Below are 18,587 nucleotides of genomic sequence, written 5' to 3'. Positions count from 1 at the left end.
CAAGTGAATGCAATTCTGTCATTTATAATTAAAATGAGGAATAAACTTGTATGGGTAATGTTAAAATAGAATGCTGTATAAGACTGTTGGGGTGCTGGAAAATATTAAAATTGCTTTTAATTTCTGTAGTTCTCCTTACAATAAAAACTTTCTTTTAGTTGGTCATAATATTCAGTTTAGAAGACTAATGTTCCACAATTATGAGTCCATCACCACTGTTATAAAAAGACACCGAATTTCACTTATGCTTTTATGAAATCCTTCTTTGGATTTCCTTAGGGAACTGAACATTATCCTCTTTCACAACACCAACCAAGATAAATTAGATGGTAAGAGACCATGGAAGGGAGAGATAACTGGATCAAAGTCACTCAGGAAACTTTGTTGTTATATATAATTATGAATCTAGAATTAGATTTTATGCAATATTCAAATAGCTCTACAATGCTTCCCTGTCAATTCAACAAAAGCTGGAGTATATGACAGAGTATGCAATGAGTTTCTTTGGGATCAGTGAACATGTGTTATAAAATATAATAAATATCCATAGATATGACATATCATATAAAGTAGTAGACCACCTGGTATTAAATCTTTGCCATTTATTTCCAAAGAAAAATTATTTCTAAAGAAAAAATGTTATCTGCCCCTGTTTTAGATGAATGCTAACTGTAATGGGAATTATGAGTTACATTCTGTATAAAAAGAAATACAAAAGTATTCTAGTTCTATACTTAGGTACGAAGACCAATTCGATTAGAGTTAATTAGAGTTTTTTGAATGATTACACTTTTAAATCTCTTTTAAGTGCCTGCTGAGCTGACATTTTCAAATCCCCTGTATGACTATACTTAGATTTGGGGTGTGAAATTCAGATTACCTTTGCTTAAACTATATTTTTCCTCTTTCACTCTAGGAAGAAAAAATGAGAATGCCTGCAACAGTGTTCCAAAATCATGTGCCTTATTAGAACGTTTCTCAGAAGCCACTGGATGCCGAAGAGGGCAGGTACTGTTTGGTTTGTAGAGCAAGTCCATAGATAGATATGAAGAAGCATCTACATATATTGGGCAGCTATCCAATATGAAAGGGCAAAGTGTGATTCAGAGGACACATTGGCCTGCCTATAGCACCTGTTCTGAACATCTTAAAGCAAACAGGTCTTTTCCTGCAATTGCATTTTCACTGCAGAAGACAGCCAACAGAGCTGAGGGACGTCAGCTGCTTTTAGCTGCTACATTTGCAGCCTTGTGTGCCCTGAATCACTGCCCTTCAAATCGCCCTCCCCCCCCCCACACACACTGAGATTAGATTGATCCTAACCCTGCTGGTCTTAAAGACATGGTTTTGTCATCAAGCTTCAGGATCCAGATGTGTTACGTTGATCTGATGGTGGCAGTTTTATTTTTACTCAGCTGCTGATTATGTGACTGGGAGTTACTTTCAACTGTTCAACCAGAATCATGTATTTGAGATGGGTGGCTATACAAATTGAATAAATAAATAACTTTGAGTTATCTTTACAGTCCTTATATATATTGGGGAGTGGATGTGGATTTATATGTGTTACTTTGATTTGTGAGTATGACTTAGAAAAAATTAAGAAGAAAGATAATTATTAATTGGTTTTGGGGGCAAATGCTAAATGAAATCTCTGCCTTTCCAGTTTACCTTTGCTAAATGCTTATGAGTAAGTCAACATGATATTTGTTACAGAGAAATGATGCAATGATGTTCGTTTTTCTATATAGTCTAGGTCTGAAAACAGGACAGTAACAGTCACTGTTGTCAATAAGTACAATGATGTAGAAGGAGATACAACTAAGTTTTGAAAAGTAAACCTTTACATTATACATAACATGGCTAAAGTCAAGTTTATTTCAAATAGGATTATGCTAACATAATTGTTTATAAAAAGTGCTGACCATAAACTGATTTGAATGAATTGTCTTCTGGTCTGCTTCCGGAATTGTGTTTAATGCCAACAATATGATTCAGCTTCAGAAATCAGTTAACAAATTGATTGTTTAATCCTTGATTGAAGTTAAAAAAAACACTAAGTAGAGTTAGTCTTCATTTGCACTTGGAGAGATATTACAAAACAATTCTGTTGGCTAGATTGAAAAAAAATAGAGGCAATCTTTTCTATATTGCTGCTGTTAAATCACCTAAAATCAGGTTTGATTGAAAATTGTCTTGATCTTTCAATGTATAATCACTAATTATAGTTTGCAATTTGAAATTAAATCTTCCTGTTGGTTATATGACAGGAATGGAGAAAATTAAGACATTTACAGTATGTCTCTTTAAACTATGATTAACACATGAAAATAAAGCCACGTAATATATATATATATATATATATATATATATATATATATATATATATATATATATATATATATATATTACATCCTTATTTTTAAAAATGAAAATATAATCCACAATAGACACGCATGTTGATTAAATGGAATTAGAATAGTTCCAGCAGACTCAGTTTTAATTAAGATGCTATTGTGTGATCTGAAGAACTGAAATTCATTTTCATCCACAAAGATGTTCACAATTAATTTGCTTCAAAACTGCAGGTAGAGAGCCTAACGTAAACTTTAATCATTTTGGTTGGGTTCAACTAGATATAGTTTATTTATATTTCTAGAAGGTTGACATAATTGACATGATTTTTTTTTAAAGCCAACTACATCTTTTTGCAGATCAAGTATTCTGTCATGCACCCAGGGACTCACGTCTGGCCTCACACAGGGCCCACTAACTGTAGGTTGAGGATGCATTTAGGCTTGGTTATTCCTAAAGAAGGCTGCAGGATACGGTGTGCTCAAGAAACCAGGTATCCTTTCCTCTCCTCACAGCACTTTTTTTTCCTATAATGTCAAGAGCCAGTAAGTAAGAGCTGGTATGGAAGCCAAGAGAAACATCTCCATTGTAAATTAAGCTAGCAAAAAACCATCAGAGAGAGTAGTATAGACATGTTTAGAAGCCTGTTTAACTCCACCTAGTCAGGGCTATATATTATGGTATCTATACTTATCAATATCTACAGAGGCATTGAATTTGGCATCATCCAAGCTCCTGCTTCATTTGAGTATCACATAATTTTGAGATTATTACCATTGAAAACAATTTGATGTTGCAAATAAAGCACAGCTTTTAGCTTCATTATTGTTTTTTTTTAACAAATTTTATTCAGTTTTTTACATAAAAAACAAAAATCTCTTTTTAGTGGACAACATATTCCTGGATCATCATTTTCACATACAAATATGACAGCAGTTATACATTCATATATGCATACTTAATTCTATTATTATCTTTTCCATTCCAAATTTTCAATAAGGAGAGAAACAAACAAATTAATTCTAGCCTCTTTCATTAATCTCAATCGAAACATCTTTTTGTTTCATTTCAATTATTTCAAATATAATCCTTTAATATTTATTTTAAAGATAAACAATAAATGTTTGCATAATAATAATAATGGTTACCATGTCTCTCCTTCCTTTTAATAGTCTATGTTAACTTATTAATTTTAGTGGTTCTTTAATCTGTCATATTCCCTTTCCATCACACATTCTTTTTATAAATTCTAGATTAATACAAGTTTTAACACTAAAGAAAAAAAAACAAGTATAAGTTTCCCCACTTTTACTGCTTTGAGTGTGACACCTCAGTGGTTAAAATATACCTTTATTCCCTCATCTTGATTCCCAATAAACCATTATTTTTAAGAAGTTACAATAATAATCATTACATCTTTTCATTTGGATTCTGCAACATATTTCCCCCCTTAATTTTTAATAAGAGTTATCAGTATCTATCCCTCCTTTAATAATCTAAATTACCCTATTTTCTAAATATTTTTAATTGCAGGTATATTCTTGTTACCCCTTGTTACCCTGCAGAATCCCCTTTTTAATTCATCAACCATTATCTCTGAAAAAACTATTTCTTTTCAACATTTTACTATTTCCATATTCCTTTATTTCATGCACCTGTTTCTTACTGCTTCTCCCCCCACCTTTTCCCCATATCTTTTCTCATTCCAGTTTATATCCCTCTCTTTCTTGATATCTTCCTTTCCCCTTTTCTGCTGGATCTTTCTGCCTTTCTCGACTTCACGGGTATTCCCCTTTTTGATTGCCTTCTTAAATCTCAACTTTTTAGCCTTCCTTCTTCCCCCACTTCTTTGTAGTGTTCTTTGTGTTAATTGTCTATTTAAGATGTCTTCTCCTTGAATTGACTCCTCCTCCTCTGAAGCTCTTTCTTCTTGTTTATTGTTTATAACAAAGCTATAGTATGGGGCTGCAATCAAACTTCCTTTGCATGGGTGCCGTATGATTGTCCCTCCCCTTCTTTAAAAAAGGTAAAATTGAGTTGGGAAAGTAAAGAGTATTCTCAGAAGCTGTAGTGATAATGCAATGAAAAATAGTGGGATACACAGCTAGTGGGTCAAAAAAGTCAAGATGGCAAGCTGCAAAATGTGATCCTATAACTTTGTAAGTGCAGTGTACAGCTGCAACATATGTAAAAAAAAAAAGAGTAGAATTTCAATCCCACAGTTGCAGCTATCTTCATGACTGTTTTGACATGCATGCATATGCATGGATCACAGAGTTTACTTCCTGGCAAATCGGATTTATATGATTGGTCAAATTGTGAGGGTGCCAGTATTACGCTTTTGAAATTCCTGATGTCCAGTGGCACAAAAAAACCCTCTCTTTTTTGGATTACTATTAATTCATGACTAAAAGCCAGCCCAGGAAATGAGAGGTGATTTTTATGGCAATCCAATGTTACTTAACAGCTGAAACATCGCTTTCTCATTTCATTTCTACATAATATAAATGAGTTGAAATCTTTGTAATATACCTCACCATTTTGTCTTGCCTAGTCTTGATTTGTTTTTTTCAACTGTTGTCGCTATAATACCTGCTTAAATGTCCAGCAACTTCAAAACGTGGTATTATTTCACACAGTATTACAGTTCCTTCTCTCTTATTGTGTGCATCTTCCATGTTGCCCTTATTGCCTTACCTATTATCCCATAATGTTTCAGTAGATGGGACTTGCGCATTTGGAAGTGGAAAAAAAATCCAAGGAGTAAGACATAGTAGCAAACACTATTTCAGATATTTTTTTACTTGTGGAGAAATAGTACACATAGTACATTTTTCTGTGAAAGCCTCTGGGTCATTATAAACAGTTTGGCTCCTATCAAGGTTATCAGTTTTTCACCTGGTAGAATGAAAGAAATAATAACTACAGGAAGTCCTCGATTTACAATCACAATTGTGACTGGAACTCCTGTTTCTAAGTGAGGAAGTTGTTAAGTGAGTCATGTCTGATTTTATGACCTTTTTCCATGGCTGTTAAGTGAATCACTGGTTGTTAAGTGAATCACACGGTCATTAAAAACTTCCCCCATTAACTTTGCTCATTGGAAGTCATCTGGAAAAGTAAATGAATGACAGTCATGTGAGCCCAGGACTCTGTAATAAATATATGTTGGTTACCAAGTGCCCAAATTTTGATCATGTGACCATGGAGACATTGCACCCAGTGGTGGGCTGCTGCCAGTTTGGACTGGCTCAACTGTACCGGTAGTTCTGACCACTGGCTGGCCCCACCCACCCTCATGCTATCCTGTCCTATATATCCAGCTTGCTCGCCCCACCCATGCAGCCCTCTCCCGCTCTACTCACCACAGCTGCTGTGCACAGGAAATATTTGTGGTTTTGCAGCTGCACACATGGGTGAAGTGCGCATTGGTGAGTACGCTCACATTTTGGGTTCTGCACTAGGCAAACCGGTTGTTACAGTCTGTGCAGCCCACCTCTGATTGCAACAGTTGTTAAGTGTTAAGTGTCATAAGTCAGTTTTTTCAATGCTATCATAGGTTCAAATGATCATTAAACAAATAGTTGTAAGCCAAAGACCACCTGTATGACATTATAGATAAACCTGGTGACTTTGATCAGCTATGTAGATTTTGCTTCCAGGATGTAGTAGATACAACTGAAAAAGTTTTGAGTTCTCATAGCAGCAGGTAAACTATAATTTGTTTTTTCTTTCAGATTCTGGGAAGAAGGGAAGATTCTCATTTTTGATGATTCTTTTGAACATGAAGTGTGGCAGGATGCTAATACTTATCGGCTGATATTCATTGTGGATGTCTGGCACCCAGAGTTAACAGCACAACAGCGACGCACCCTACCAGCTATTTAAGTGGTCTGGAAGTTTTTCCCTTTTGAGCTTCACATTGTGTGCTGAGAAGTACAACAAAAATTAAATGCAACTGTATCAAGAATGTGTCAGGACTTTAAAGCATCCTGTTCTGTGTATCGCCCATTACAGCACTGATCTGAATGCTCTGTATTCATGCTTCAACTTGGAATTCTATGCTTTTATCAGCCAAAGAACATCCTGTGCTACATTTTGAAAGAAAACTTGTGCCAGACTTTTATATATATATACAAATATACATACACATATATATTTGGAACTCCTTGATGTAAAAGCCATCTTCAAAAGCCTGAATATAATAAGGAATGCAGATTTCCAGACTCTGCAATTTATGATCATTATGAGGTTATTCAGAAGCAGTGAATTTAGTGGATTGTGTCCTCAAGCACTACATCCACCTCTCCTGTGATAAAAGCAACCATGAGCTCTTATAGAACAATATGAACATGTATTATTGTTACCTTTTATAATTCTACGTTGGTTTCATCCAGTGGATTTATAGAGTGGTCTGTAGATACGAGGAACAGGTGGTTTTGTATCTTATTTTTGATAGATAAGAACATTTTTTCATCCAGATACAGTGTGTATGGATACTTTTTTCTGTTCTATTTGAACCACTTTCCTTTTGAACTTTTTTTAGTTCCCTTTTTATATTAATTTAGAAACAGTGAAGCCTTATATAAGCAGCAATCTATTTTACCAATGGTGGCTTTTTCCTTCCAAGTCAAAGGATCAATAAATATTTCCTTTGTCCAATTCTAGTTAAGAGCAAATTTTGCCCAATTTTTTCTTTATTTCTATTTTTTTATAACATAAAAACATATTTTAAGCTTAGATGAAGTACATAGAGGCTTCGGGCTGCCATTTTTGTTACCAACTTTTTAATGCAGTTTAAGAAAAACTTTCATAATCTAAAGCCTGATTAAAAAATAATTGATATCTGGAGCCATTTTGTAACATTTTTGTTCTCAATTACAGTCAATTTCATATCCTACTAAGATATGAAACTAAGACAGGGAAAGTAACATATAAATATAGTTTGGTGATGTTTGTTGGTTTTCCCATTAATGAATGATCATGAAACATTTTTAATAATTCATTTGTATTCAACCTATCAGTGCCAACCTTTGAGCCTGTTCTCTCTTTTTTGCTATTAGAACTACTACATTTTTTACATTCCTCTTTGATTTAGTAAAATAGTTCTATAATGCAATAAGCAAGACTGACATTTAAACAGCTTTGCATAAATGTTTCAAATTACATTCACTAAGACTAGTTATAAGCAATTAATTGCTCATTGTCAAAAGTTACCAGATTTGTGTAATTCTATGCAGAGAAATGTGCACATTCCAAATGTAGGTCTGCAAAATCCAATAGTTGCTCCTGAAAATAATTTCTGGTCATAATTTGTGCAAAATACAACATTTCATAGATTGAATAATATCTTAATCTGCCCTGATTGTTGTTTGTTCTTTGCTATGACAAAAGTTGTCAAACTGAGAGCTAGAAACATCTTAAGGAGTATCAGTGTTGAAATAATATGTATATTATCTGAGGCTTCATATTCATGCTCAGACTTTTCAATACTAAAAATCATATAAATCAAATGTCTAAATGCCTTTTTCTTATCACAGCCACAAGGACTGTGTAAACTGCCTACAATTCTTTTCAATTATTTATGTTATAGAAAATTATGTTGTTTGGCTTCTCTCAGAAATATTCTTATGTCTCTGGCATCTCTGCCAAATAAATAGTATATCTTTTGTAGGTCTGATAGAAGCCTATCAGTACTGTTTCTTTGGAATTCTTGGAATTCCTCTAAAAATATGCAAGTTACAGAATTTAGGTATTTTTTAAAATTATTTTAAATGGCTAGTCTTTCATAATGGATTTTTGGGGAAGGTAGATATAGAAAGCAAACAGCTAATTATACCCAGTCTACTGACTAAGTCTGGAGCACTCTTGATTCTATTGATGCTATAAAAAAAACAAATATGGGCCAAAAATAAAAAGGTGCTTCTGATGAATATGCAGAACTGATTTCAGAGATTATGCAAAATCAAGCAAATTTATATGTCCTTCCTATTAAAAAAGATAGACTCCCATTTAATTTTTTTTATTTCAAATAAAACAGTAAAGTTTAGTAGTAAAGTTGCAAGATTCTATCCTTGCTTTTTGATATATAATTTGTAACTCAATAATTACAAATTGTCTATTATATAGGAAAGAATATCTGTAGCTCACGATGGAACTGTGGAGTTCTTGGCATTCTCTGAGCTTGGTTTGGTTGCAGATGTCTCCTTACCCAAATAAATAATCTCATCAGTACGATTCATCTGTAAGCAAGCAAACTCAGAGAGTACCAAAGATTTCATATTTATTTCATGTCCAACCTTAATCAAAATAAAATTATTAGTTTAATTCCTGAGGAAGGGGGTTCCCATACACATTCATTATCATTTTAGGATGATATCTCAAAATGCTTGTAACATGGCATTCTGTGCCTTAAATTCAAGAGCTTTCAAAACTAGTATATGACTGCCTGTGTATGTGACTGGGTATGCAGATGTGCACAGAGACATGCCCTAGAGCTATACATCCTTTAAAGAGAAGCTCTGGATCTTATGAAGAACAAGACCATCATCTCTATCATATTAATTGATGCAAAGCCTCTTTTTTCAGGATCCCTCGTGAACTAATGCCTTATAGCAGTAGCTGTGCCATTTTTAATTCTGGTGCAGAAATTTTGAAAACAGCTGCATTAATAAATATATAAAGGCTCAAGGTTCATTTGGTGAAGTCCAAAGCATTATTTCCAACTAATTTTACTATCCTAATGCATGCACCACATTCTGTTTCGGTATCAAACCTGAGTGTCCGCTCACAGTAATGAAACACAGTTTCCGTGAATTACTGCTGCTAGCAACCCTTAACTGAAAAGTATATTGCACAGGGTATATATGTTTCACTTTTGACTTTTTTTCATTTTAAAGTTATACTCCTCTATGTTACTGAAAGAAGCATATTAAAAAAACGTGATGCACTGTAGAACTTATTCATCCTCAACCTCAGTAATACCAAAATTATTTAGAAAAGATGATCCTGTGATATTTTTAAAGTATATTATCATCTTCACACAAGCTTATTTACTTCACAATTTCATTTATTAGCTGAGTTGAATTTGCTAACTTGAATGTCTGTGTATTTTATATACTGTATAACACACCAATAAGATGTTTGACTCTTGTTTCTTTGTTTTGGCCATCATAAACATTAAAATCTTATGCCCGACCATTTTTGTCCACTGCAGGCATAATTGATTGGTACAATATCCTTCTTGTGATTATTGAATGGCTACATAAATTTACAGAGCTAAGTGTCAAATGTTGATCAATAAGCACTAACCCTAACCCATGTGGCACAGAAAAATGAGAGACAGCTGAAATAAGTGAATGTAATCAATTTGTGTGCAAAACCCATGAAAACAAGAAGCATTCGCGAGAGTGGTGGATGGTGAGTGAAAAAGAACAAGTGCCAAACATTCTTTCATTGTGAAAATACATTACACAAATCTTTAGATAAGTTTTTAATGCTTGTTGCAGCCTTTTTTCAAAATTTACAATACATTTGGTCATTGTTTTGGAAGGGTATGTAATCCCACTGAAACATAAGTGCAGCACATTTTCTCATTGATTAAAAATTCACTTGCTTGGTTTTCAATAATAGTTTTCATTGTTGGTTCCAAAGCAAACAAAAAACAAAAAACAACTTGGTTTTTGACCAGGATAAGCTGTGGTCCAGAGTAAGTGTCCTTTATGAATGGAGACCCTGTATTTCACTTAGAAGAAAGGACTGATTGAGCATTACTGATTTCATAGAAGAAAGAAAGTCATACTCAGCTCTGGGACAATAGCAATGTTAATTAAAGTAATTAAACCTCTGCAGAAAAATGTACAAGCAATATTGTTAGCACTATAGATTAGACTGTTCCTAAAAGATCACATTCCCACTAAAGATACTTGATAGCAACATATGATTTGATTTATCATATATGGCCACTGTTGAAAAACATCACTGCTTCAGAGCACCACCTAGGAGTTGCATAGCCATCCTTGTCGATGGTGATTAAGCCTCTCTATAAGTATGGTTTAAATGTTCTCTGGTTAAAGTTTGCTAAATACTGCTATGTCATATTGTGATGTACAACTAAAGTGATTACTGAATTTGGAGAAATAAAATCACAATAAAAATAATGTTGATATAGCTGATTTGTAAAAAAAAAATAGTGTTTGTTTTTACTTCTTTGTGGGAAATGGATGGGACCTTAAACAGAACAAAGTCTAGAATAGCAATCTGTTCTTTGGCTTTTGATCTTTAGGTATTTTATGATTTCTTCCACTTTTCTTTCTAATGGTAGTATATTCAATAACTGATTCAAAGTCTTTTTTTTTTCTATTATAAGTATACCTATATTTGTAGTCAGTCAAACCTGAATTGGCTATATCTTTAACTGATTTCAGGAAAAAATATATTTAAGGGAATTTTGCTGGGTCCAGTTGGCCTAAATGAAAAATCCTCAATTGGAACATTAATCTCCCAAGACATTCATGACACCTTGCTTATGTTTGCAAGTATTTCACACATGCCAACTTTCCCCAGCTGGGTGCCCTCCAAAAAGATTAGATTACAATTTCTATTATGCCTAGTAAATGTGATTGATACCATGCTGCTGGGTGATCATGGAAGATAATTAGGACAAATTTTGGATGTGACACTTCTGTGCTGCAAACCAAGGTTGGCTTCTCACTGCATTATTTAAACTCAAGGCATTTTTAAAGTGGCTGTGTAAATACGTATGTATGTGGATATGCACAGGCATGCACACCTTCTAATTTTTATTTAAACAAAACTGTAAATCTCTGCTTAAATAATATGAGACAACTTCAATAGATCCCTCTTTCAGTGACAGATCACTGAAAGCAATCTGTGTTTCAGGCATTATTAATATAATGTACTCTTATAAAAATGTTTTACAATCAGACTTGTTCACTTGTTATTCTGGGCCACAAGGAATCTTTTACCTCTGGCTTTGGACACAGATACATGGCTGGTGATAATCATTACTTGCTCCACAAAGATGGAGTGCTTGGTTTTTTTAAGCTGAATGCACATTAATATGTATTAAACCTGTCATTTGCTTCAAAAGGACCACTGAAGTCTGAGGATACAGCTGTATTTTGCAGGGAGTTCAATCTAGAGCCAGTAGTGGCTGGGTGTTCTCATTCACATTCTGTTCTTCATGCTTTAATATTCCAGGTTCCACCACAGATTGAGACCTGAAAAAAGCAGAATGGTAAATATAACTTAGAAATTAAACAGCATGCCTATTGATTTTTTGCATACAAAATTCATGTACTATTTCAAAGCAGTAGCTAGCAGCTGTATATTTTTCCACTCCTGAAAAAAGTTAGAAGCCAATTTGGTTCAGGTACTATAATGAGGACTCTAAATCAGGGGTCCCCAACCCCTGGTCCACAGCATGCCAGCAACCGGTCCACACAAACAAGTGAAGTCCCATCCATGAAATGCAGACAGCATGCAAAACTAACTCCCTCTGGTCTGCAGAAAACCTTTCTCCATGTAACTTGTGCCTGGTGCCCAAAAGGCTGGCAACCACTGCTCTAAATCTTTGCCCTTGGGACAGTTGTAGGGGTCCAGCTCTTTGCAATGGAGAGATGGGGAATCTATTCTTTTCAAAGAATTGTTTTAAAATAATGCCAATGGCAGGTGAGGCATCTATGTACTGCAATATTTTGTCGCATCAATTTTCAAAGAACGCATGTAGCAATAACTGGACAATATCCAAAATGCTGTGAGATCTACCACACAAATTTGAATGAATGGTGCACTGTGATTCATTCATGTTAAATGCCATTTAACCATTAACTAAATTAATTAACTTTTTAGTAGACATTATATTCTACCTAAATAATCACCAGCAGTTATACCATTACCAGGTAAAAATAACAAAGTTACCATATTCTCTCTATTTAAAACTATTAATAAAAATTATCTTGGGAATAGGAAATAAATTCCAGCTTGTTGCAAAAGTTGTTTTCTTTCCAGGGACAAATGATCTCTTCATTGAGAGAAAAGGGGGAGGCTGCTTTGCTTTTATAACTTTCTAACCCTCAGGTTAAGTCTTAGATCATTTGCAATGAATTGAAATGTCCTACTTACTCCTTTACCAAAGCTAATTTGCAAGATAAAGATTTGACCCTGAGACTCACATTTGAATCTTAGGCTCAGTTAAGAAAATGGCATTGAATGAAAAGCAAACATTTATATTTCCCATGATTAGTCTGTCCATTATGAGTCAACCAAAGTACTTTAATATTATAATAATCTATGTAGTTTACTGCTAAAGAAAGAATAAGATCTATGATATTCATGATTCTGCACACTCATGAAAATTGGTCTAGAAATGCCTTTCTGGAGTACTAGGTTAATATTATACCAAGTAAAAAAATCTATACCTGTCTTCCTTAAAGATCATTCTTGTTTGTTATTCTGAAGACAGGAGGCTGCTGATATAAGCAATTCCCAGCACGCCAAGCCAACATGACCAAAAGTTCATGATACTGAACTTTGTACCTCATGGACATCTAGAAGACTTCAATATTTAAAAACTCCTAAAGATTATTGTCCTCCTGCTGTGCATTTTGCTTTGTAGAGAGCAGATAAGCTATTAAACAGAGCAGGTAGTTGTCCCAAAGTACTTTTCCAAAAGTAAATGGACTTTCTTATGTTTTTTTTTCTTTGAAAACATTTTGCTTCTCATCCAAGAAGCTTCACTTCTGAAAAGCAAAATGAAGCATGATCTTGCTTGATTAGCAGTTGATAAGAAGTTCACCTCTTTTTAGGCTCATAGCCAGGGGGGAATGCTACCGGTTCTGCCCAGTTCTGTAGAACTGGTAGCTCTGAAGAGCAGCAGACACTGAACCAGTTCTGTGTTTGCTGCTGTTTCACCCACCTGCCCAACTGGGCTCTTATCCGTCCCTTATTTCCTGTTTTTTCAACCTCAGCTGCTTTGTGGCACAGCTGAGGTTGAAAAAGCAGAAAAAAAGCAGCTTTTCAAACACTGCACTTGCACGCAGACCTTTTCAGCTGTCTGGACAGCACAGCCGATGTTTTATTTTACGTGCACACACAGTGCACAGTAGTTACCGAACCGGTAGTAACACTAGTTGAACCCCTGCTCAGAGCTCCAAAGTATCCTGGAAGAAACAAGTTATTTAGAACCTTTTTAGGTTGGGTTCAGGCTGGGGCATAGCACTGAGACAGAACTGATCACTGATGATAATTGTACATCTTCGTTCTGTTGTGAGAATTTGGGAATGAACAGACTCTGTTCATTTCCAACAGAAGATGTATAACTCAACTCCAGCAAGATTAAGGGGCTATAGGTTTTACGGATCCCCACATCTTGAGAGTTTCCATCAGTAACTCTGAATGTGGTACCTCTCTGACAGCCTGAACTGGTGTATCATCTAAGGGTCCTTCTGGGCTCCCACTTGAGGGACAGGTGGCAGCTGGGGCCAAGAGGGCCCTTGCACAAATCCAACAGTTGCACCTCTTCATAGATTGAGTTGTTCGGCTCATAGTTACTCATGTATTAATGATTTCTGACTGGATTACTGCAAAATGGTGTATGTGGAAATGTCCTGAAAGTGTATTTTGAAACCCAAAGGTGGTCCAGAATATAGTAACCCAGAATGTTATCCCCACATAATATCATGTAACATCACTGAGTTGGGTCTGCTTCCAGGAAGTTTCTGGGTGCAAATCAAGGTGTTTGTTATCCAGTGTGAAGCCCTATATGGCATACATCTAGGTTATTTGAGAGACTGCCTAGTTTTAGTAGTTTCTATCTCACCTGATTCAGCATGGTAAGCATGTTCCAGGTGTCTTCTGTGAAACAGTATTTTCTTATGGGACTTAGGAGGTATGCCTTCTCTGTTCTGGTATCTGCACCATGAAACAGCCTTCACCCTGAAGACTAGGTGGTCCTAACCTGTTGGCCTTTTGAAAGGATTCAAAACCGTTCTTCCCTCAGTCCTTAGAACTAGAATGTTAAGAAAGCTTGGTTTACGGTTCTGCCCTTATTATTTGAGACATTTTTTACTGATTTTTCTACTCCTTTTATGTGCTTGTTAGCTGCCCAGAGTTGTTTGAGAAGTAAGATGAGAAGTCTTATAAATTTTATAAATCTGCATAATTACAGCTTTGAAGTATAACCCCTCCTTTTTTATCTGTAAGCATATAACAACTGTCCTTGAAATATTAAAATAAATCAAACTCAGCTTTAAAATTAGTCTCAGTTTAATTTAAAAAATGTGTAAAGCCCCAATCATCAATTCCCTAGCTTTTTATTTCTGTCCTACTATTTTATTTCTGTCTTCTTAACAGCCTTATTTGCTACAACCAATGTGTTGGAGAAGGAGAAACCTGGACCATTCTGCTGGGTTTCCTCCTCTAGTTGAGCTTTGTGCCTTTTAAATTATGATCAATAAATCAGGTCACATTGCAAATCTTCCATTCACCTGGCTCTCATCTCTAGTCTGTTTGAGTTCCATCTAATTTTTCACCTATTATACTACTTCTCCAGGCTATTGTTTTCCAATGATTTATTTCTGGTGCAGAAAATATCGGGGGAAAGAATTCCTTTCCAATCTGTGACTATTGATTTTCTTGTCAAGAAAATTGGTCTTTTCTTTGTCAAGATAACTTGTCAAAGTTTTAGAATTTCCTACTGTGTTACAGGCCTGTTTGATTACATGGGTGTCTGAGCTTTAGCCATAGCATTTTGTGTGGGAACTTAGGAAGGCATGGAGGGAAAAATTCATTACTACTCTTCTCAATGACCAGGTAGACGGCTAAAGACATCTGCTAAACAACTTTGGAAGTCACTGCTAAATATAGCAGACAAATTAGGGTCTACTATTGATCTATCAAAGTTTTCACACTTGTGTGGCTAAAATGAAAGACATTTGTATATGAGTTTCTTTTTACCACATATTTAAAAAAGATAGTATATGTCAAAACATGATAATATTAAGTGACATTTGTGGTAACTGTGAGTGAGCTAGTTCATACATATTAAGATGTTCAATCTTAATGTTTTCTAGATTAGCCATGCTTTTGTGTGATATATAAGCATTCATACTCATAGTGATGAGACAAAGTGGACTGTGATCCACAAAAGTTTATGCAATATCAGATGTGTTCGTTTTAACAATGCCAAAAGACTGTTGATTTCTGCCATATCTCTTCCCAAAGAGTTCATTACAGAGAAAGAGAGGAAGGAATTGAGAATTTTTACTGATTTATTAGGTATTTTATTCTGCTTTTATTAGTTTTATAAGTAACTCAAGGCAGCAAATGGGTCAGTGAGTTGGCCACAGCAAGTTGTCTCATTCCACAGCAAGCACACATCCTCCTCCTATTTTCCTCAGGACAGCAACCCTACATGCAGAACTGAACTGAAAGTGAGTGATTGGTTCAAAGTCATCCAGCTGGCTTTCATGGTTAAGGTGGGACTAGAACTCACAGTCTCCTGATTTCTAAGCCAACACTACACCAAAGTGGCTCTCTCCTGGTGAAACATCCATTATGCTATCAAAATTTTCCATTTCATTTTTCTTATCTACAGTTCAAAAATAGTTTATTATATTTTAGACATTTTTTCACTGAAGTAGTGAATATTGAATCTAATTCTTTTCAAGTTATATGGGACTCAAAGAGTGTTTGATCAAGTCCTACACCTTGTGCCACATCTGTTTAATTATTGATAATTACCATTTAGAGAAAATAAACACAGTTTATCTGGATTTCTGTTACTGTTCAAGCAAACCCAAATAAGACCATTGCTCCTTTAGACCTTCTTCATTACCATGGAAGACCAGAAGCTGAGCATAAAGTACACACTTCATTTCAATTAAGTTTCAATTAAGCAGCCAAAGACCAGCCTACATAGTGTCACTTGTCCAAACCCTGAGAGATTTGTAGAACAATATTTACCTATTTTAAGCTTTCTTTAGAAGGGAAATCCCCAAGACTTGTGGTCATTTTGAGAGGAAAAGAAGAGAGAGTTGGATAGGAAATGTATGTGACCATATATCTTTTATATCAGGGTGCAAAAGAGTTGCATGAGTGGGGACCATTCATGAAAAAAGCCTACCGGCTTTTGATGTCCACCACCTTAATACTTTGCTGCGTTCCACACAGAAGTACCATTTGAAAGGAAGACACATTATATCATGCCAGCTATCATTGTGGTAGAAGATATAAATATTACAATTCATATTGAGTTGTAAATTTTGTCAACATCACCTAGAAATCTGCAGTTGATTTGGTATGGTTTTCATGGCAGGTATGGGTTTTTTTTCCTGAGGTACATACTATAATATCTCTATAATGTCATTACTTCTTTCTCTTGCAATGTGGGTAGTACATAATTAAGTTGTCATAGTAACTAGAAATGGGAAAAAAATCTTTTTAAAAGAGTCAAAATGCAGAAAGTATTCTCCAATAGGGAAAAAAGTGGAATTTGTTCAGCCATTTTATTTATACGATCTTCTCGGGCATAACAGTTTTAAAGTGCCCTTCTAAACCATGATATCCACAAGGGGATCAAGGTGTGATATTGATATGAAGTCAAGCTCAATCTCTTTCACAAGTTTGTGGCCACTGTTTTGACTTTTTGACTCCTCTTTCAGCAGACACCTCTGCTTCTAAATCTCTACATCTGTGATTTGGGATCCATTCAATGTAAATATTTATTCACAAACATCATGAGAATAGGACCAGCAAAGGTCTTCCAAAGCCTTGATATCTCCAATTGTTTTACCAAATTGATATTGATTTCACAAAAGAGAAAAAAATATTGATTTATACAAAGCAATAAGTTAAATAATAATGAATTAAATAAGAACAGATCTGACTGAATTTAAATGTTGCCCAGGTTCCACTACTCTTTAGAGTACAATTGCCAGCACACCATACAAAAAAACAATTCAGCAAAATGCCAATGGAATTCTTAACATTCACAGCAGAGAGTGTAATGCAGCATCTAGAAGCTATAACACTCCCATGCATATAACCAACAGTATAGATCTGGTATGTTGGTGAAACATTTGTCATAATAATAAAGGAACAATTGAGAAAACACATGCAACAATCAGCAACATCTTTAAAGAACAAAGTTCACAAGGGAAGAAGAAAATAACCACACACTACCTTTCTGGATATCTTCTTAAAGAGAGGAAATGGCAGAAAATTCAAAAAGCAAGTCTATCAAAAAGCCACCCACACTAACCACATGCTTCATTACCAAAGTAACAATCCACCCTCCCACGAGAAGATAGATAGATAGATAGATAGATAGATAGATAGATAGATAGATAGATAGATAGATATAGTATTCAGCTTTGTTCGGGTATTTTCCCATGTCATTGTAGTTGTGCTTTTAAAGTTGTAGCAACGTTTCAACAGAATCTCAGTGATAATCAGAGAAGCCATAGAAATTGAAAAAAGACCTGAAAGCATGAATAGAAGAGGTGATTCCACCAGACTGTCAATCATTTGGAAGCCTGCACTCACGAACAAAAAAATATCCACACCACAAGCCAGGCAAACACCTGGGCACAAACAGATCCCCCCTGATACCTCAAGCTCAAACACACCCCAACCAGGCACACAGATGAAACCTAGCTTCCTAATAAGTGATAGCCGTCCATTTACCCAGAGCCAAGCCACACTAAAAGCCTCCAATACAGGAAACACAATGTTGCCAGCCAATCAAGACACAAAAAAAGCCACAAAACAGACAGAAGATATTAGAAACACCAATCAAGCAGAACACAGCAAACTCCAAGACCAATAAACACAGACCAAGACTCCCAACCAATCAGGATGAAGAAAAAACCATTCTGGCATAGCAATAGGCTAGCCCCAAATTTAAAACTGAAACAACTGTAAAAGTCTGACTCACAGGCGAACACAATACAGAAGCCTGATGATGGCAGATGAGATTCTGCCGAAACGTTGCTACAACTTTAAAACTTTCATTCTGTATAAAATAGCCAACACGGTGCTATATATGTTTTCAAAATGAGAAGCCATTAACATCATTTCCAAGACATTCATATCTGGGCTGCAAAAATCTATATGAACAGTAAATGGCAAAGTTATAAAAAAAAAATTCTTGCTGCTTTTGGTGATTTTAAAATTTCAAGCCCAGATATATTTCCAAATCCTCTTAGTTA

At 35.2% G+C, this 18,587-nt stretch overlaps 2 protein-coding genes across 15 annotated transcripts in view; one reads left to right on the top strand and one right to left on the bottom strand.

Moving 5' to 3' along the window:
* Nucleotides 1–9,555, top strand: part of ASPH (aspartate beta-hydroxylase) — a 97,677-nt gene extending 88,122 nt beyond the window's left edge. For all 13 annotated transcript variants that reach the window (XM_087931298.1, XM_087931294.1, XM_087931291.1 and 10 more), the window contains 3 exons: nucleotides 917–1,008; nucleotides 2,715–2,848; nucleotides 6,093–9,555. In XM_087931298.1, coding sequence (XP_087787424.1) covers nucleotides 917–1,008; nucleotides 2,715–2,848; nucleotides 6,093–6,243 — 377 coding nt within the window. In that variant the 3' untranslated portion in view covers nucleotides 6,244–9,555. The remainder of the gene's footprint in view (nucleotides 1–916; nucleotides 1,009–2,714; nucleotides 2,849–6,092) is intronic.
* A 238-nt stretch (nucleotides 9,556–9,793) lies between these two features.
* The window catches only part of CLVS1 (clavesin 1), a 52,958-nt gene continuing 44,164 nt past the window's right edge, over nucleotides 9,794–18,587 (bottom strand). For both annotated transcript variants that reach the window (XM_087931301.1, XM_026705901.2), the window contains one exon: nucleotides 9,794–11,597. In XM_087931301.1, the coding sequence (XP_087787427.1) occupies nucleotides 11,510–11,597 (88 nt within the window). In that variant the 3' untranslated portion in view covers nucleotides 9,794–11,509. The remainder of the gene's footprint in view (nucleotides 11,598–18,587) is intronic.

The sequence above is a fragment of the Pseudonaja textilis genome, chromosome 3 (assembly GCF_049901715.1).
Source record: "Pseudonaja textilis isolate UNSWEBS1 chromosome 3, rPseTex1.2, whole genome shotgun sequence".
In the NCBI taxonomy this organism is placed as follows: domain Eukaryota; kingdom Metazoa; phylum Chordata; class Lepidosauria; order Squamata; family Elapidae; genus Pseudonaja; species Pseudonaja textilis.
This window is presented reverse-complemented; position numbering and strand designations above follow the sequence as displayed.